Source organism: Trachinotus anak, unplaced genomic scaffold, assembly GCF_046630095.1.
Source record: "Trachinotus anak isolate AG129_WGS33_773 ecotype Australia unplaced genomic scaffold, CSIRO_AGI_Tana_v1 ptg000002l, whole genome shotgun sequence".
In the NCBI taxonomy this organism is placed as follows: domain Eukaryota; kingdom Metazoa; phylum Chordata; class Actinopteri; order Carangiformes; family Carangidae; genus Trachinotus; species Trachinotus anak.
The window spans coordinates 28388266-28409603 of record NW_027273853.1 but is presented as its reverse complement, the minus strand read 5'-3'; the positions used below and the strand labels follow the sequence as shown (position 1 = coordinate 28409603).

The following is a 21338-nucleotide window of genomic DNA, read 5'->3' as shown; positions in this document are numbered from 1 at the left end:
TGAATCAGGAGTATTTGAGTTTGGTTTTACTGGTCATTGTCTGGTAGCTTATATTAGCAATACTAAGATGGAAAAAAGTCGTGGCATGGTGGTAGGAATATTAAACAAACACAGCATGCCTTCCTCTCTGATCCATGGTACTACTAAAATCCCTGATGTCGACTGAGCACTTGACCACTTATTGTAAGATTTAAAACTCTGTACTCCATAACTAGACACCCTTTAAAAACCATAGGGTGCAGAATAGGTCAAGTCCTTGGTTCTCTGCTGAAATCTCATCCTTGCTGAAAGAGAAAAATAAAGCCCTGTCACTGGCTGACTTTCAGCCATCTCAGAAATAAGTGCACAGCTGCAATAATGAAAACTAAATTTAATTATAATCTGCATTTAATTCCCAAATCATATTCGTATCCATCAAATTTCTGGAAAGCACTGAATTCTCTCATTTCATCCTCTCACTTCAGCTGATGGATCTTCAATATTGGATCATAAAGAGACTTGCTGGCAACCTCTGAGGAAACCAGTTCCCTCTCTGGCCTCTATTGATCCTCACTTAGGTGACACCATGGCCTCATTTCTTCTCTTCCAGTGACGAGGCCAACGCCTTACTCACATTAGATTTGAAATTGAAGTTCTTGAGGAAAAACTTGATCCTTATGTTTTAAAGCTTGCAGCCGTAATTGTAGTAAACTGCATAACATGTATTTTTTTAACCTGTCTGTTTTATCTGGTGCAGTTCTGGAGGCTGCTCATGTGACTCCATCACATAAAGACAGAATTATAGGCCTTTCTACCATCTCTTGTAAATAACTGACTTAAATCATTAATTTTACCTTTCAAAAGCATTTGATACGGTTGATCACGTATCCCTCTTTAAAAAAACTTCATGATATTGGTTTGGATGAAGTTGTGTATAATTGGATCCAGACTTTTCTCATGGACAGACAGCAGTGTGTAGCAATAGACAGTGTTAAATCTGAATTTGTTCCAGTGGAAAAAGGCATCCTTCAAGGCTCAGTGCTAGGACCTGCTCTGTTTACTCTTTCTATAAATGATATTGTTTCTGCGGCAGCTGGATATAATAGCCATCTTTATGCTGATGATAGTGTTTTGTATTGCAAGTTAGTTAGTAAGTTAGTTTTAAACTGGGACAAAACCAAATTATTTTTTTTCTCCAGAACCAGAAATATTAATTTAAAATCTCATCATTACCTCTAAAAGTAGCACCAATATTGAAAGAGTGCTGGTACACAAATACCCTGGTATTTGGATTGATGAGAAGTTATTCAGCAAAAAACATGTATAAAATTTGATGAATAAATGAAGGCAGACGATTGTCTTTTTCTTTACAAATAAGTCCTGCTTCCTGTTACACAAAATCTTAATGAGGCAGCTTCTTTTTCTCAGTTTTAGATTATGCTGACATTCAGGCACACTGTCGACTGCTCTTAGGTTTATTATTGGTGATTCTCAGCAGCCATCACTGCATCCTGTACAAGAAGGATGTGGTCCTCTCTCCTCGTCTCTCTGAGAGGTATGATTTCCATATGTATTTGTTTATGTACAGGCCCTGATTGGAAAGCTGCTTTAATATATTGCTTCCATGTTTCATCCACATAACACCGGGACTAATGACAGGCTTAGGCTCCATGTCCCTTGAGTTCATACTGAGCTTAGAAGATCTGATTTCGACGTCTTTGCACCATCCAACAGGAACTCACCACAAAGCACTAAAAATGAATTTGTTGGTACCATGTGGTCATTTTCCATAATCTCCAACCTTTTAACTTCTTTTTGTACCTGCTTTAATTGATTTTATATGTATGTTTTTCATTAATCTTATGTATATGTTTGATTGCTCGTCTTATCTTGTATCTTTATTATTTTGTATCTGCCGGACAAATTTAATTAAAGACATAATGTCTGAAAGCGGCTTAAGCCTCAAAATATCAACTGTCAAAGACCCTGTGAGGAAAGCGTTAAAGCCCAGAACTGCTTCATTGGACTGGTGGAAAACCACATTTTTGTATGGAAGAGATGGACAGAAAACCAATACAGAGCCTAGTGAAAATCCATGGATAAATAAATCCAAACCTCATGTGTGTGAGTGTGTTCTGTGTCCTGGGTCAGGGTTTTATCTGTCCAATCTGATGCTGAGCCAGGTTTACCCACATCCCCCTCTGGCGAGAGCGGAGATTTACAGTATCCTGAAGGAAACTGAAGTGACAGAGTATGCCTGTGTGTGTGTGTGTGTGTGTGTGTGTGTGTTGCCTTTTAGTATTTCAGTTGAAACCGGTGTGGAGGAAGACTGTGTTTACAGATCTGGATCCTTATGTCGACATGGTTTGTCCAATCCTTACAGACACTGTAGCATCTGCTTCTCCTCCAGACATAAAGGTTTCATTGACTCTGTGTTCCAGGCTCCATCAGAAAGAGCATGAACACCTTCATACTGACTCCTGCTCTCTGTGTGCTGTTTGTAGTTTGCTCCTCTCGGGTTGAGCAGTATAAAATTTTCAGCAGTGAAGGAGTTGTTTGCTATGGACAGCACATTACAGGCCCGACGAGAGGCTATAGCAGACTGTTAATTAATAATTAGTGACAGGTATTTCAGTTATTTTCCCCCCTGCAGAACATATATGCTGTCAGACATGCTGCACATTTTATGACCCATCATACACATTTTATGAAATGGCAGGTACAGGAAGTGTCGGCAGCTGCAGGTACGTGCAGGAGCTGGTTTCTCCAGAAATCAACACTCAGGTTTGCAGAAGCACTGAACGATCTCACCAATTATGTCTCACGTCTCCCCACGTGTACCAGCTCCTGTACAAACTCGCATGTATCACCGTTCAAGGTTGTGATGCCTCCATGGTAACAGAGGCCAAGCAGATGGAGGAACGGGAGAGCGTTCGTCAGGGTCAGAGAGGAAGGTCATGGACCTTGTAGCTGTTACCTGGAGGCAGTGAGCACCAGTGAAGACTCAGTTCAAACTCAGCTTGAAAACGTCTCAGCACAAAATATTTGTTCATTCATTTTCTTAATTAACGGGCAAGTTGCCCTTTCATGACACTTCATGATTATTCAGCTTGACACTGTGCTCATGTTGGCCAACCTCTGTTTTATATTAAATTTTTGTTATCATTACTGTAATTATTATTTTATTTTCCCCAACCAATCAGTGACGAGTGACACATCCGTCCTGCTGGCATCGTTTTCAGCAGACACAAAAGCTGCAGGAGCAGAGTCCTGTCTGTGCTTTGGGCAACAAAAACACTTTGGTTAAGGTTATAAAGAGGGAAGGTTTCAGTTAAACACAGTGACGGCCAAACTGAAATGAGACAGTCTGACCTGCAGAGGATTTCCACTTTGCATCACCAGCTGTGCCTGCCCTTACTGTTGCATCACAAAGCACTGATCCTGTTGCCACGTAACTTGTGTTGCTAAGGTAAAAACTTTTTTTTTTTTTTTCTTTTACAAACACTTGAGCTTTTAAGGCCTTTGGTTTTTTAACAGTTGTGGCGTGAGCTGTTGAACTGACCGGGATCCCAGGGCTGATGTAATCCTCTGGCTCTCTGTTGGCATTGTTTGCTGTTATTACCCTCATGCAGTGAACATTGTGACCAGATGAACCATGAAGGATTCACCTGTTGGAGCCTTTGTTGCCCAGGAAAGAAAGCCACAGGAGGAGCCTTCATAATGGGACAGCCTACTGCGCCGCTGTGACGTAATCACTCTTCAAATGCAGCCTCTGCAGGACGCAGCCCTGAATCAGGACACAGCTATTGTGTCTCAAGTCCTTGCAGACTTTTTCTGTATTAAACCAGACCAGAACCTTTCCTTACCTAAAACCAAGAGCTGCAAGAGTCTAAGCAAATCCATGTAAAAGTTTAATAATGTAGTCGCTACAAGCATTTTGTGACATGCCAGGTAGATTAATTGAAAAACATTTTCCTCGTTGTGTCACTAGAAAACAGATCAGCTCTGCATTACATTTCCTTCCAAACTAATTTTCTGCAGATTAGTTGTGTATGTAAAATCATTTTCAGGGGGCAGGATTGTGTTTTCAGTGTCAGTCAAAGAAATATGTTGATTTCAGAGGTGGCATCTTCGTGACATCAGCCTGTATGGCTACATCCATCTCAGGCTCGTCACCATTTTCACAGCCATTTTCCAGTCACCACTCATTTGGCTCTGGCGCCGGAGGATGACGTCCCTGTTCTTCAGTCCTGCCGTCATTGAGCACAACACCAGGCCGAGATCTTCCCCCTTTGTAAATGTACATGTGATTCATGCTGCATGTTAGCAAAGAAAGCAGAGTAAACTTGTGCCAGGTGGTGTAAATGTCGTGACCTCTCTCTCCCACCGTCTCTCAGTTGTTCTCCCGGTAAGTCGCTTTATTGGACAGCACTTAGAGGTGGGGTTGAGGAGCGGCTGTCAGCTCCCATCCCTCCTAACAGACATCACCATCATACACCTCACAAGATCACATCATCTCTTTATTCTTGCTGAGTGGCTGAAGCAGCGGCAGCATCTCGCCGGGCCTCAGCGTCTCTCTTTATGGGTGAAAAACATCATGTCACACGAGGTGCTCACACGTGACAGTTTAATGTCACCACCAGATATTCTTACCAGCAGACATATGTTGAAAACCTCTCAATCAGGAGGGTGTAATCAGGATATTTCCCATCGAGCGAGGAGATCTCATTTCAATATTCTTTTAAAATCTGGCCTGCAGTTCTCGCTGCCGCCCACCACAGCCTTTTCACTCAGGAACACATCAGCTCCCACAAATCATGCACTCAGCCTGTGGGTCAATCTGAAATGGTCCAAAACAAACAAAAAACCACCCACACCCTCTGCATACTATAGATACTACAGGCTCTATATGGAGTTTCTTGCTTTTTTACTTTTCTCAAAGTTTTTCTTCTGGTGGGAAGTGAAAACTGTCAGGGTTTCATGTCGATCTCACACCGTGGGAAGTAAAGCCTATTAAAGCATTTAAAGGTGCAATAAATAAGATTTTTACTGAGCCCAAAGCAGGAAATGACCACAATACATCTGTGTGGGGGGGTTGATGGAGGTGTTGATCAATAGCAGTGAGTCAGCCAGAGATTTCTGCCTTTCAGAGCTTCACAGCCAATCCTAATGTGGGAGAGAGCACAGGAAGGAACCAAAGAACCAAAGAAACTACTGAAGAGAAGAACCAGGGACTGAAGGATGAACCAACAAAAGAAAGAGCTGAAGAGGAAAACAAAGAACTAAGGAGGAACTAGGGGATTGAAGAGGGATCTAAGGAACTAAAGAACCAAAGAAAGAGCCTAAACCAAGAACCCAAGAAAGCAGACGAGTACCACAATCACTGAATCAACAAGGGAACCAATAAACCATGAAGAAGGTACTAAAGATAAACCCAAATAAACCGAAGACAGAACCAAGATGATCAGCGAAGCAAAGACCAAACAAAAATGGTAAATGATAAGAACCAACCAAGGAACAAAAGACAGAACAGAAGGAATTAAGGAACTTATGAAAAGAATTATGGAGTCAAAGACCAAAGTAAGAGACTATAGGAGACCAGTGAACCAAAGAAGGAACCAAAGAGCCAAGAAAATGAAGAACGAACCAAGACACCGTGGTGGAAACCAGTGAACCAAAGAAGATTAAAGAGGGATCTACATACATCATCCTGTTTGTTTTTCAATTTACTTTATTTATTCTCATTTGATTTCATCATGTTTCCTGACCCGGACGTCTGCCTCAGTTTTTAGATCTGGCTCTGGAGTCCTTGCCCTGAGCTGGTGTTGAACATGTTTATGAAGCGTTGTGGGTCAGCAGTAGTACCAACAATATGATGAAAATTAAATTTGATTCGATTTTTTATTATCATTATTTGATGTCTTACTGTCTCGCCTCAGTAGATAACAACCCTCTGACTTGCTCTTCAGCTGCAGCCAAATGAATATTAAGTGGCAGCTTCATTGCTTCATGTTATTAAACTGGATCTCAACCTGCAGCTGTTGGCAGGCGTTTTTTTCCCTCTCACCCAGACGACAGTCCTGCCTCGGCCGCCAGGACGCCCTGGAAGTCACATCAATCTGTCTGAAGCCGGCCCTGCATCGCACCACCAGCCAGAGCACACCGGCTGTCTAAAGGTTACTCTGAAGATGGAGTTAACTCAGCGCAGTGTGTTTTTAATATATACGCCAGCTTTTCAGAGATAACAAGCATCATAAAAAGCGTTTGACATTTGCTGGCATGTGCCTTCGACCTTATGCAAAGCAGCTCTAATGGATGCAGCGAGGACGGTGTTGGACAACAGAGAACGGCCAGATCTGCAGCTGTCAGCTCGCCAGCTTTAATTATCTCTGCTGTTGATGTCTGCAAGTCTCTGGACATCAGTCTGAATGTAAACCAGGCCGTTTTAAATCCTCCTAAATAATAATAATTCCTCAGGATATAGTGGAGCTGTTCATCATATTTAGTCCTGGTTTGAAGCAGATGGGCTCATCGCTTGAAGTCAGAAACTTTAACCATCACTCTCTGAGAAGTTCAGGAACTGAAACAAACTCTAGGCCAGGCTGCACAAAACTATAAATATGTTATTTTATAAACTAATAGTAGATAAGACATTTCTTCTCTAACACTTTTAATCCAAATTCGGATTCAAATCTGTATCAAGTAAATACAGACCTCGAGGTCCTGGTTCAACATTGTCAAGCTGTCGTCTTAAATCGCTGACATGATACGAACGGCAGTTTAACTGGATGAACGCGGCCTCTGAAAATGGCGCAGGGATCCATGTGAGAGAAGACGTCTCACTCTGTTGGATTTGCTGGAGCTGAAGTGGATTGTAGCGGATGTGAATCCAGGTGTTAAAACTGTAGAGTCACTCGCTCCAGTGTTTTCAAATCATTTTCCACATTCACGCACAACTTTCACTCATATGCAGTGAGGCAGCGCAGCGGTGGAGCATTAGCAGGCTGAGCCGGACTAAACACAGTAAAGAAAGGATTTGCATTTGATCAGGTTTATGACCGGTATCGATCCAGGACAACGTGAGGACACGATCTCTCCCTGATTTCTCTGAGTTGTGTGTTTTTTTTTTTTCTTCACAGGTGTCGATGGGGCTGCTTCACGGTCGAGCCTCCCACATCATCTGGCCACCAAATCGTTGGCAGCAAATCAAACCGTCCCTCCCCCCAAACCGAGGACCACTGGACACAGAGGAAGAAGAGGGATGAAGACACACACACACACACACACACACACACATTTTTATACCTGTGGTAATGTCATCAGTCTTCTGTGTGTGTGTGTGTGTGTGTGTGTGTGTGTGTGTGTGTGTGTGTGTTAGTGGGAGGGTTTAGACAGACAGAGCAATGTCCATCTGTATGAATACATTATAACACACATTTATTTTTCTAAAGTGTAAAATTCAGTGTGTTTTGTTGCCACAGTGTTTAGCAGTGACATGAGGACAGACCAGAGAACAGGGACTCTAACCTGTGACGTTTCCAGGTGTGTTCTGAACCACAACCACACAGAGAGCGAACGATGAGTCGATTAATTGATCAATTGACGACTATTACACAGATATCTTGTGGTTTTGGACTTGGCTGGATTAAAATGAGATTCAAAGACATTCATTTTGGGCTTTTTATTATTATGTGATATTTTATAAACCAATCATTTAGTTGATTAATCGAGGAAATACACAATTAAATTGGCAGATTAATCGATTAATCGATGCAGCACTGTTCTGCCTCTGTGTCACGGATTTCTGAAACTGAAAGTTTCTGTCCTTGAGGATTTCTTTCATTAGTTTTATGATAACTCATATTCCTGTTCATATTCTTAAATAAAAGAGGATCAACTACAGACCTTGATATTAGAATTTACACTCTTGGGATCTGAATAAAGTTCAGTGCTTTGATGGCATTCAATAAACCAACAGCTTCCATGAAGTTTTTCCAGCACATACTTTAATATATCTTCACTGTTTGTTCCTTTTCAATGCTGTCCACCCACACTCTCTTATCACATATAATTTCCAACTTATTATCTTTAATCCTTGTTGTTCCCTCTCAAATCAATTAGTCTCAAGTCAGTCAAGCATCTTAGCTTTACCTCTTGGGCTTCTGGGAAATGGTGTTAAAGGTCTCGTCAAAAGGAAATATAAAATAAATCAACCATCTCCTGACCTCTAAAAATGATGTTTGTATATTACTAAATGTAGTTTTTCTAGTCCTGGAGTAAGTTCTTCTACTGCAGAGAAACACTGGCGGTGGTTGGGTTGGACGGTGGCCGTGTAAAAACAACCCTCACTTCACCTGTTTTACAGATGTTTATATTTTCAGGCTGGGAACATCAGGTGACCAGTCACTCAACTGGAAAATCAGTTTTCACATCGAACTCTTCACCAGAAAGCAAATACACATATTTTATACATTTTTGCGTATTTGCTTTAAGGTTATAAGGTTATACCAGGATCTTTCACTAACCAAGTAAACATACGTAACAACCATAAAATCATTGCCCCAAGCCCCACCCACCTGGACCCACCATCCGAGCTTGCAGGATTTGGTGTTTACTTGATATCTGCTATATTTTTATTCACTCACTCAGAAAACAGTCAAACAGTGTTTTTGCAGAACATTATGATGTCACAGTGAAGTTGACCTTTGACCATTTGGATGTAAAATGTCATCACTTTATTTTGTCCTGTGATCTTAACGTTTGACCTTTGACCACCAAAATCATATCAGGTCATTTTTGAGTCCAAGTGAAGGTTTGTGCCAAATTTGAAGAAGTTGCCTGAAGGCGTTACAGAGATATCCAGCTCATGAGAGGACAACCCAACAAAATGATGCCTCCGGCCTTCGCTGTCACCAGGGTGGAGGGATAGAAAATTACAGACTGAAAAATTGAGTGGTATTCCCCTTCTCTCTCAGTGCGACCTCCATGTTCGTGCACTTGAGGATAACTATGAATTCAATTATTTTCCAGTCCGATAGGAGCAAATTATGTCTGTGTCATCATCTCAAAATCTATTTTCACTGTGCTTTTGTTTGTGTCGCTGGTGTTGTCACCTCTGAGCAGAGGGCTGCTGCGAGTTCACACAGATCCCATGAATATTTCCTTCTTTATTAAACACTCACAGAGGAGAAATGAGCATTTAGCCTCCCACATCAACCAGGTTATGTAAAGTTTTAATTAGAGAGAAACCACACAAGACAAAACATGTGCAGCCGGCTCACTTGTGCCCGGCTCTCAAACAGCTGACAGGCTCAGTCTTTTAAGAGGTGCGTCGCTGATTTGCATAAATCAAATTGAGGAAGCACTTGTGGTAAATTCAGGCAAATGGAGCTCTCAGATGTAGCTGTTGATTCTACGATGCTAACAGCTGTGTCACGGCGTAATGGGACCCTGGAAGGCACAAGTGGGGCTAAATGCAGGTGTACTCAACCCTCCCACTGAGGCAACGCACAACAGCGGGCTCACATCTGCATAATTAATTCACTTAAATATGATGTGCATTTCTGTGCCAATTCAATCTGACGTTTTAAGGTTTATGTTTGAGGTTTATGAAAGATGATGGCAAATAAACTGCAGTGCAAAATAACTCAACGCACTGAGAATTAAAGGCTGAGCTGTTATACTAGTCAGCTCTGACTGAGTAATATCCACTCTGGGTAATAAGGTTTGTGTTTGCACATCTTTTGGTATTTTACATCTTGTATTTACCTTATTTACAGAGAACTGAAAAGACTCATCAGTCTGTCTCTGTGTGTGTCTCTAAGCTTCTGTTCTGTTTCTGTGCCAACAAACGCCGACGGCTGCAGCTGCTAGGATACCGGCGTCGCCGTGGTGAGATTTGGCCTCGTTTACACGTTAAGGATCACTAGGGCAACAAGAAAGAAGCTGCATGCCGAGTCCTGCTGTATAATATATATATGTACATATATATTCACACACACATATTTTTTACTTTTACATCGCCACTTAAAGCGTTTGAGCATTTGAGCTATTGGGAAAAAAAGGAAAATCACCAGATAAAAAATGTTTGTTTTATTTTTTAAGGAAGTGACTTCACAGTAAACATAGCATGTCTAGCTAACTAGCTTACAGCCTCTGGAACAACCTTGTGCTCCTTCCAAAGCCAATGAACTTATCATTAGCAAGGTAACTACATTATTTTGTCGGCTTACACTTTACAAAAAGCTCCTTTAAAGAAACGATGAACAGGACTTTACTTAAATGTTGAGTGGGAGCTTGAGTTCACGTGAATGTTAGTGGTTCTAACGTCTGTGTGGGATTTAGAGAGAAGTTTAGCCTCCGGCAACCTCAGGAAATTCCCAGAGATATATCGATAGCTCAGTCTTTTAGCATGACACCACGTATGTGCCAACAAGTACAGATTAAGATATTTAATTATTCACAGAGATCTCATATCAACACACATCAGTTTGAGGAATTTAAAAGTTAGCTAACTAGCTGCAAGCTGCCGTTCAGTAATTGTCATTTACAAAAGTTACAATGGTAAATTTGTCACGTTATCATTAACTGCATATGTACAGTTTGAGTCAGCTCGACTATGACGCGATGAAAATCTGCTCTTAAAAAAAAATAAGTGCACTTTTAGTTGGAAATGTAAATTTATGCCATATTTCTCACCGGGATGAGACTTCTTGTCTCATTGAATTTGACCTGTGAGTTACATTTTCACAAAGGAAAACTTTTATTCATACAAATAATGTTGGAATTCAGAGCTGTAGATCCAGAGATGATAGGAACATATTTTCAACCACGTCGATCTACCATCCATCCTCAAGGACAGTCCACCCCCTAACGATTGTTTTATTGTGTTAGTGCTGATGCTGCTGTTTTTCTGTTGCTGCATCTCCCTTAAATCCACATTAAACTGACAGCCGTCACTGCCAACGCTTCAGTCCAAATATACCTCAAAATCCACATGAAAGGGTCACCGCTTATCATCAGGAGAATGAATCAAACCAATCATCGGAGAGGGGCAGGAGGGCAGGGCAGTAACGGGGCAAACTGCACCAGATTTTACTGAATCCCTAATGAAGTCTTGGAGCGTCTATCACACTCCATGGCTCATTTGACTGTTTGATTGCTCCTCTCTCACGGCGATCTTTACCAGTTTAAAATGCAATTAAGCTTTCTGTGCCGATTCAATCTGACGTTAAAGGTTTATGTTTGAGGTTTATGAAAGATGATGGCAAATAAACTGCAGGCTGCAGTGCAAAATGACTCTCCATGCACCGAGAATTAAAGGCTGGGCTTTTATACTAGTGAGCTCTGACTGAGTAATATCCACTCTGGGTAATAAAGTTTGTGTTTGCACATCTTTTGGTACTTTACATCTTGTATTTACCTTATGTACAGAGAACTGAAAAGACCCATCAGTCTGTGTGTGTCTCTAAGCTTCTGTTCTGTTTCTGTGCCAACAAACACCGACGGCTGCAGCTGCTAGGATACCGGCGTCGCCGTGGTGAGATTTGGCCTCGTTTGCACAATCAGGATCACCACTCCAACGGGAAGGAAGCTGCATGCTGAGTCCTGCTCCAGACATATAATTTTATATTTAAAAAAAAAAAAAAAGTTGAGTGCAAAAATATTTTTGCCAAAGACCAGTTTCCCCACCCAAAACACTAAAAACTACATTTTGAATATAAAATAATTGACTAAAGGGGGATTTGTGATTTCTTTTCCCCAGTTAATTAGAATAAGACAAGTTAAGAAGCATCTTAAAACTATAAATATCTGAAGACGAGGCAGCATTCTCTGGCTTTGCACACCTTTACAATGGTTGATAGCTTAGCAACCGTAACATGGCGCAGCAACTGCGGACCTCATGCCTGTGAGATAATGGGAAAACAGGAATGTTTCCAAATATGATTTTTTTTTCTACTACAGACTTATAAAAGTTAAAAAAGTGACGACTTTCACAGAACATTTCAATAAGCTTTTAACATTTCTAATTAACATTTCTAGCTGACAATTTTACAACCTCAGGAGCAACCTAGTTACCTCAGAACTTATCATTAGCAAACTAACTACATTCTTTTGTAGGGTAACACAATAATAGCCAGTGTTAGCATTTACAGGACAAGAGGTTATAATACGTCCAGAAAGTGACAAGATGGTCCAGCCGCACCAGGGCTAGCTGGTTAGCATGCTAACTTCAGTAGAATATAATAAGTGAAAGAAATAGAAGCAAAAAAAAGAAGTAAAATGCAAAAGTGTTTTTCCTGAAACCAACTTCTCCACCCAAAACACCACAAATAGGTTTTAAATATAAAATCACAGACTACTGTAGGATTTATATGAAAAGGGAAATTAATCTGTACAAGAGGCTCTATCAGTCGCTGTAATGTTTTATCTCAGTTTCTCAGCTTTCATTCACCTGGCAAGAAAAGGGGATTTGAGATTTTCCCAGGTCCGTTAGCCAATTGGAAGAGAAGAGGGAGAGAAAAGAAATAATATAAAAGCAAATAGACAACTACTTTCATAGTGACCTTCAGGTGTTACTGAGCAGTTAGACCTTTATCCGCAGTGATATCAGGTATGTGCCAACACGAGCATTTCAAGATCCTTTCCAGAGTTCTCGTATTAAAACAAATCAGTTTAGCATGATTTTTACCCATATCAATGTGATGTGGTCATGCATATTACAACAGTTTGCCCCATTTATTGCCCTGCACCAGGTTTCTCAGAATCCCTAATGAAATCTTGGAGCATCTGTAACACTCCATGGCTCATTTGACTGTTTGATTGCTCCTCTCTCACGGAGATCTTGACCAGTTTGAAATGCAATTATGCTAATCGGCGCTGTACAGGGTCAGTCCTGCACTTTGGGGCCTTTACCGCTCCTGTGAATAGTCAAACCCCGGGGCCCTGTGGATGAGGTTGTTTCATCCAGTCCTGTAATAGATATTAAACACAGCTTGGCTGCTGCATGAAAAGATCGAGGGAAATTAACCTCCATTGGTCCGAGGTCGCCCGCTGAGCTCTGCGGGGAAACAGCAGCAACTTGGCGTCCGTCATCCGACACTAAATCAAGCTGCTGATGTCAAAGCCTGAAGATCTCCTGACTCAGAGCAGAAAATAATCTGTCCAGGGGCAGTGCCTCAGCTCTAAAGACACACAAAACTATTTGTTTGAGATAAAGTGTGAAAGATGATGATAGATATTGAAGCTGGTGGCTGTCTGCCGTCACCTCTCCGTAGAGGGCAACACATTTGACTTCCTGTTTGGTTAAAATCACTTTAAAGCTTCAGATCATCCAAACTGCACATATCTCCCCACTGTTCTCTCTGTATTTAGCCATGAATATAGTTTTGGTTTTATGTCGTCAGGTTTTGAGATGTCTGTCACTGACATTTCCATCAGTGTAAACTAATTGAATTTCGTTTGCTGGGGTCGCAGCAGAGTCGGTGTCCCAGTTACTCTGGATAATCCACAGACCTCAGTGTCACATTTTTATTGGATCTACTTTCTAACAAAGAATCTGTTGACAGTGGGTTCTGTGGATAAACCAGAGTTACACAAACAGACCAAGCTGCGTTCCATTAATGTGAAGGGCTGGATATCTTTTTAGTCTCCGCAGCTTTATCTACAGCTAAGGTTAGCTAGTGCTGCATTTGCATAATGTAGATAAACATGGAACACTGTTGCTGTTGGGCATATATATGTCATCATGAGTTATTTGCTTGCTGAAGTTTCATTTGTCCTGACAAACAGCAGAGTGCATAGAGTTGATGTGGAGGTGGGTAGTGTATGGGCATTATCCAACATTTAATATCTCAATACAGTCCAGCCCAAATATCGCAATGTATGATATTATCTCCAGTATCTCGTCACATGCCAAGGTTCAATGTATAGAAGCAAAGCAGTTACGCATTTGGTCCAAAATATTCCAATATTCAATATTATCAAATATCAGCCAAATAACCCATTTGAATATTTGCAGGAATGAGTCCTAAAACCTGGAAATTAGTCAGGATTTTAGCAATTCCTGTTCCCTCGTCCTGAAGTCTCTGGGTTTTTCTGAATAGGTTTTTGTTAGATGACTCAGATCTGTGGTTAACACAAGCTTAATACATTTTCACATTTTATTCTACAACATAAAATACATCAGATCTTTATGGTCTTTTATGTCTGTTAAAAAAGGCCGGTTGCTAACAAGTGTCTAAATGAGACGACAGAGGTTGTCAGGGACGTTAAACGTTATCAGTCCAACATGAAAACCGATCTCCTCACCAGGCCACCTTTACAGCCTCGTTGTGTTTCTACAAACTGTCACTAACTTTTGGTTGGATTCAGGGTCAATTCTGGATTATTATTACTGTGCTGAAGAGTTTTATTGCAACAACTAACCTGGTTCTTCTCTGTTAGGTTTAAGCAGCAGTTTTATTATTCCATCTACATCTGAGAAAATAGGTTTTGTCCATCAGTTTGCTGAGCAGGTCTAAAAACTACAATGCCCATGAGCCTCAGCTGCTTTTACTATGGAGAATAAGCCAGTCTGAGGCTTATATTTGACTGGTAATAAATTTAAAAACATCTGTTTCTCAACAGATAATTCATATAGCTTCAGCTCACTCTTGCCAAAATGCACCTTGGGAGTTGTAGTTAACTTCTCAGAGAAAGTTTTTATGTCCACAGTGACTTGCTCATCTTGACTTTCATGTCCATCCAGGCCACAGAACTGCTCCAGCTGTGAGTCACCTAACATCTGTCTGTGAAAAAGAAAAATGGATTTTTACCCCCAGAACAGGTGGCTCTTCTTCCATTTTATAACTTTTGATCAAGAAGAGCTACAGTGTCACAGGCAACATCATTGTCTCCTGTTTTAGAAAATAAATGTATTACTTACTTTACTTGGTCCTGACGAGCACTTCAGCCATTTACTGTTCACGTGTGTGTGTCCGTGATCGGATGAAGCTCTTTCCAGTGACTCATTAGTTCAGTGTCAGCGTGAGGCCAAACTCACTGTGTGTTTAACTGGATTCGATTTACTCAGCGAGGAGCTGCTGACGACCTCCTCGTTCTGAAAGGTTACACCGCCAGTCTTTTTAAATCGCAGGGTTAAGTCATTACCTTCTTAATGATAACAATAATTGCTTTGCACTTCAGACATGCTTTAAAACAACAAAAGCAACTTAACAAACCATCAGCTACAATAAAGAGAGCATTTCCTCTCTGTGCTAATTAAAGCCTATTATTCAGGATGACTCAGCAGTTTTCAGAAGACCTTTAAATTAACAAAACCTCAACAACAAGTTTAGAGCAATCACTTATCACGAGTCGTGTGCGGTTTCACAAAGTTTAGAGTTGTTTAGCTCTTAACAATCAAAGTTTTATAATTGTAATTCCTCCAGGAGTTTTACAAGAGAGAATTTAAAAAGTACAGTTTAATTTAGTTCTACATGAACCCTCTTTCCTTCGGATTACGTCGACTATTTCTACTTCAGTTAAAGAGATCTTATTTTTTTCAGAATGCTTTCGAACACCGCCCAGAGAAAGAGATGCATTAGACTCAGCTGTGAGTTTGTGAGACAATGAAACAAACACGTTTCACTGGAGGGTAAAAAGTGAGAGCTGCTCCAGCCCGACCTGCAGCTCCATGTCTGTGGATGTAGAAACTTCTCTCCGTGTTTCCTCCCACACGATGGATTTCACCCTGAATGATTTTCGGTGAAAAATGTCCTCGCTCTTTCTTCTCAGGCTCTGACACTAAAACATGATGTTTACCACAGATGGTTTTACACAGCTGAAATATGGATCCCGTCTTATCAGTCTCTGTTGTAGCAGCTTCGCTTCTCTCCTGCTCTGCTATGGTCTGTGACGTATAAAGGCTTTAATCTTAAACCTTCAGATCCAGTCGAGAGTTTTTTGATTAAACATTTCCAGCTGACATGGGCAACCAATGACATGACTCGCATGTCGCCGAGGGACACACCAGTATATAAACCTTCACCTGAAGTTAGCTTTGTTGTGTGTATTGTTTTCAGGTTGTCCGTCCTTCTGTCCCATTCTCGTGGACTCGATATCTCAGTAACGCCTTGACACAACTTCATCAGATTTGGCACAAATGTTCACCTGGGCTCAAGGACAAAGTGATTAGATTTTTTTGGTCAAAGGTCAAAGGTCAAGGTCAGTGTGACTTCACAAAACACTTTTTAGCCATTACTCAAGGTCTCTGTCAACTGCACAGTCCTACACACCTCTTTATCCAGGATGTCACCAAACTCTTTTTTAGACTTTTCAGAATAATGTCTCTGCACACAGTTCAAGCTGCTGGTTGTTGCACGTTTGTTATGGTACAAGAAAACTTTACAATCCTGCCTTTCATGCTCGTCTACCTACAGAACTCCAGTGGCGACCTTACGACCCTGTCTTAAAGGAGGAAGTCGAACAACACCTGTGAGTCACAAAGCAAAGTTTAAAACAAACACAATGGACATCTATCACACACTAAAAACCCCTCAACTGTTGTAGAACTGAATTTAAAAAGCAGTGCAGTGTTTTGTTTCACTCTGGGCTTCATTTACAGCAACTAATGACTTAATAATTATGAGACAAAGTTCTGTGTAATTTGTTTGAAACAATCTTTATGTGTCACTTGTCCCAGGCTTTATGGATCCATACATAGATGCTCATCTATGAATGAGACTGACCTGTCTGATCACCATATGAATGTCCTCCATATTTCATTATGCCCATATTTAACCCCCCCTCTCTATGGTGGTCAGGTTTCCACTTCACTCAGATGTGGGCTCTTGATTGGCAGTGAGGTTGGGGTGGGACGTCATGGTAGATGAAACAGATGCCCACAGCTGAGTTAAGGAGCAGGTTGAGAGGTTCCCACACCCACCAGCAGCAGCAGGACCTGATGTAACTCAGTGTTTTTGAAAGATTAAAGCTCTGCGTTGTCTCTCCATGAGTTTCTGTCAGTTTCCAAGCTGCGCTACGTGCTGCTGTGATACGTTTCATCCCTCAGACGGCACCAAGGCCAATTCTTTTCTCCAGCGGATCAGCACATTATGCTTTGACAATGAAAAAAATATATTGGTTTAGAGAGATAACAACTGATGAGCTCTTCTGGAATAATTTGAAAGTTGTGTTGAAAAATAAAATATTTAAAACACGCTCAGTTTTTTTTCTTTGTTTTTTTTTTTTTTTCCTCCTCCAGCTGTGACAGAAATTAAAGTTCATTATCTCCAGATGTCACTGTGTGGTTAGATAAAGTAAATGAAAGAGAAAAAAATGGGCCCTTATTGGAGTTTAAAGGCTCTAGCAATAACATTAAAGTGCCGGCATTACCATCCATACCGTGTTGAATTATGGTTCAGAGATCGCTATCTGCTCGCCTTGGATAAATCTACACTAATTACATAAGGTCTTCTTATACATCACTCATAAGTTGGCAGCCATAATATAATATTCCAGGAGATAATGAAACACATATCTTAGATTCATAATTAAATATATTATATCTAGCTCTTAAATGTCTGATATTTCTTCCCAAAATGTGCCACCTGATATTTAAAGGTTCTTCCTGTTTGAGACGAGTCAGTCGTCTCTCCCACTTTCTTCTCACCATGAAAGAATGTGTCGGTGAGCGGCTGTTGTCCTTGAGCAAACTGTCTGGGGGATAGAGAGCCTCCTCCAGGCCCAGGTTACTCTCATTTATCTCCTCTCACAGCAGGGGGGTTCAAACGCGAGCGCTCCAGGTCCTAATCTTAAATGAGATGTCATTTTGACCTCTTCTCAGCGCAGTCAGTGCCTGACCTCCGCCGTCTATTGATGATTGACTCATGTCAAGAGAAGGACCAAACTTTACTGTTCCACAGTCTGAATATGCCGTCTGCTAATGTTTGTGCAAACTTTTTTTCACAGTTTCAGTCTTGATTAAACAATTTCAGAACAAAATTTGGGTCTGAAAATGTCTTACTTACTGAAGCAGAAATATTAAAGGTCAGATATTTTACACTTTTCCTGTGTTTTATCTGAAGTGTTGATCTCCATCAGAAGATATATCTGTGGTTTAAGAACCAAAAACCATCTCAGTGTAGTTTTACATCTCCTCTCTCAGGCTTCTCTCTGGAGCTCTAGTAACAACAGGTTTTCTGAGTGATCCAATAAAAATATAGCAGAGTTCAGGTTAACACTTAGAGAAACTTAGAGAAAGGGTCCAGGTGGGCGGGGCTTGGGGCATGGCTGAGGTGACTGCTTTGTTGTGACATCACAAAGTTGCAGAAGTCCTGACGGCTGGTTTTAAGGCTCAGTTTCTGAATACAGGCTGTGTGCATTTCTCTGTGGACTGAGGCTTTGATACTTTCACAGTATTAATATAGAACCTAGACCTGCTTTATAATCACAAACACATGGACATCTACCTTTAGACTTTATGGGACCTTTAAATAAACAATGATATTAGATCATTTTTTTAGACACGTGTAATGAGTCACTCTGTTCCAAGGCTGAACTTTAACATATTAGTGTTATTTCAAATGTCAATGGGATTTTGAATAAAGTTTTCTTACTTCTGGAACAAACCCAGAAGGTCTGGTGCCTCTGTGTCTCCTCTGTTATGGGGAGGAGGTGAGTCAGAGGAATCGAAGCGGATGGAAATTAAAACACCTTATCTAATTTGGCAAAATGGCATTTCTCAGTTCGTAATTATTCCAGTGGCACATTCCAGGCTCTCTCATTTTGTATCATAAAAAATAAACCAAAAAATAAATAGTTAGCAACAGTCAGATAATTTATTTTATTCAATGGTGAAACACTTTGTAATTAAAATACTGTAATAATAATTTTGTTTTTTAATGTAAAAAGACCCTCACTCATATTAAAAAACACACTTTTTTTACTGTTCAGGTGGAACAGCAAAGAAAAGGTAAAAATGAACATAAAACATATGTGTTTATTTCTTCTATGAAATCAGTCATTCTGAGATAAATAGATAATTAACCACAAGTGATGGACCACATGGTCTCTGTCTGCAGGCAAGGGAGGCCTCAGGGTCTCCTCGGGGCCCCGGCCCCTCAGAGATTACCATTTCATGAAGTGTGATCACTCAGAGGTGTCATGACAGCGGCCAAGCAGGTAGAGATGCAGGTCAGCGGCTCTTGAACCGGCTCGGCCCCTGGGAGCCGTCCTCAATCTTCATTATGGATTCAGATATCTGCCATTATCTGAGAAGTGAGGCGCACACACACACACACACACACAGAGGAAGTCAGGCAGTGCGTTTAGCCCCGGGCCCTCAGCCGAGCACTTCAGAGGATAGAAGAGGGGCTGGAGGTCACCGAGGCAGCACAGATGAAAGAGGAGTTCAATAAGAGGCAGCACTTTGTAAGATTTGTTAGAAGCCGAAAATGAGCTTTTAGAGGAGCCGCACGACGAGCTGAGACCAGCAGAATCCTCCTCATCAGAAAATTCATTTAATGTTACAGGGCTCGATGGATTTCATCCTGCTGTTTTTACTCTTGAGATCCGTCTTGGTTTGGTTCCTTCTGCTCGTGTTTGACTGGTTGTCATTTATTTTATGAGTCTGATGTCGAGTTTTACTGGCTGAACCTCAGTCGACGCGATCGGGGCTGGAGGGTGAGGATTTACACAGGATTAGCTTCTTGAGTGAAAAACACAGGGGATTTCTTCCCTGCATGTTGACTGCAGCTATATTGAATTATATGATATGATAGCTAATGATAGCAATGATAGGTTGAATTGCAGTTGAAGGCAGAGAAGAAATTTCATGATATTCATTCAATAAACATCAGTGAGATCTGAGGATGGAAGTAATTGAAGGTGGCGTGTTGAGAGGAAGTGGAAAACACTCCAACCAAGAGGCTTCACAGGGGTCATGTTGTTAATGGAGAGTTTTATATTTCACAAATTTGAGAAACAGCATTTTGATTTGCTGAAGGTTTAGTACAATGAGTCAGGAAGCATGAAGATACTACATTTAACTAGAACCTATTCATTTCAAATGGTCTTTATCATCGCCAGTTATCTGGATACCACAAACACTCAGAGCAGCTTTTTGTTATTCACACAAACTTCACTGTTGGGCCCTTTGTGTAGTCCACACAGGCAATGAACCAACTGTACGAACGTTACCTTCTCACGAGCCAGAAACAAACAACCAAGTGTGTGGACTCGTCTTTGCCTCAGTTCTTGCTGCGTTGCGCAAATTTGCATTGGGAAATTGCTCTTGTATGGTTCTTTTGTCTGTGAGACCACTCAAGCCACTTTCTTTACAATACATGCCTCATTCACCCATTCATACAAACACACTGACGGAGCCCCGGATCGAACCCCCAACCCTCTGGTTACTGGGCGACCTGCTCCACCTCCTAAATCCCCTGACTGAGTTGAAACTAAAATGTGCCTCATGTTTTCTGTCTAAAACACCTTGAAAGAATTCGAAGCTGAGAGACGACACTGATGCTCTGAAAACATGCAAACATGCTAAACTAATCATCCTCCAGATCTGAGCATCTTAAAAGAATCAGTGCATTTGATTCATTTTATTTTATTCCTATTATCATAATAATAGTATTAGCAGCAGTATTGTTATCACTTCACCTTATGTAGTAGAAGGAACCAAACCTCTGCATCCTCAGCTCGACGCAGCACAATAACAGGAATATCTGAAATATTTTAATCCTCAGTTAATAATAAATCCCATCCAGCCTGTAACTGCATGACAGCACTCTCCTTTATTACTCTGCCCCCAGACCAAACCTGTGTCAGCTAAATGGACCCTACTATTGACAGAGTGAACCTCTCAGCTGGGTGTCAACAGTATCAACACGCCGGGTCCCCAGCAGGCTGTTTTTCAAAATGAAGCCAACGTGGCGGCTCCTGCGGCGGCTCCTGGTACGCAGCAGAACCAATTAAAAAAACTCAATTCAGCAGCTCAAAGTCCTGCTGAGAGAGTGATGGCGTGGTCGAGCTGATAAGATGCTCAGCACTCAGACGCCATGTATTACAACAGTGCGTCCCCCCCCCCCCCCACCACGCTCACACTCCTGCAGAGGGAGCACCACTCCGACCTGGGCTATCTCCAGCACCAGTGGCAACAACGTGCAATTTGTGGAAGGTCATACAGGGTAATTAACAAATGTGCTGTTTGGTGTTGGCTGACACGTTTCATATCATGTTTGTGTTTCCCTCAGGGCGTCTGCCACTGAGCCCGTGTGGAGACGAGCTGCAGCCCGACCCTGCAGGAGGAAATGAAGAGCACTCAAACACTTACTCTGCATCCTCTGTTCTAATTTACAGTCTTATTCCGA

General features: G+C 41.3%; 1 protein-coding gene across 2 annotated transcripts in view; it reads left to right on the top strand.

The window, feature by feature from the left end:
* Positions 1–7950, top strand: part of immp2l (inner mitochondrial membrane peptidase subunit 2) — a 133083-nt gene extending 125133 nt beyond the window's left edge. The window contains exon 6 of one of the 2 annotated variants that reach the window (XM_071460638.1): positions 7119–7950. In XM_071460638.1, coding sequence (XP_071316739.1) covers positions 7119–7244 — 126 coding nt within the window. In that variant the 3' untranslated portion in view covers positions 7245–7950. Of the gene's footprint in view, positions 1–464; positions 2270–7118 lie in introns of those variants that run through there. The other variant, XM_071460647.1, reaches the window with a different exon arrangement.
* The last annotated feature ends 13388 nt before the right edge of the window (positions 7951–21338 follow it).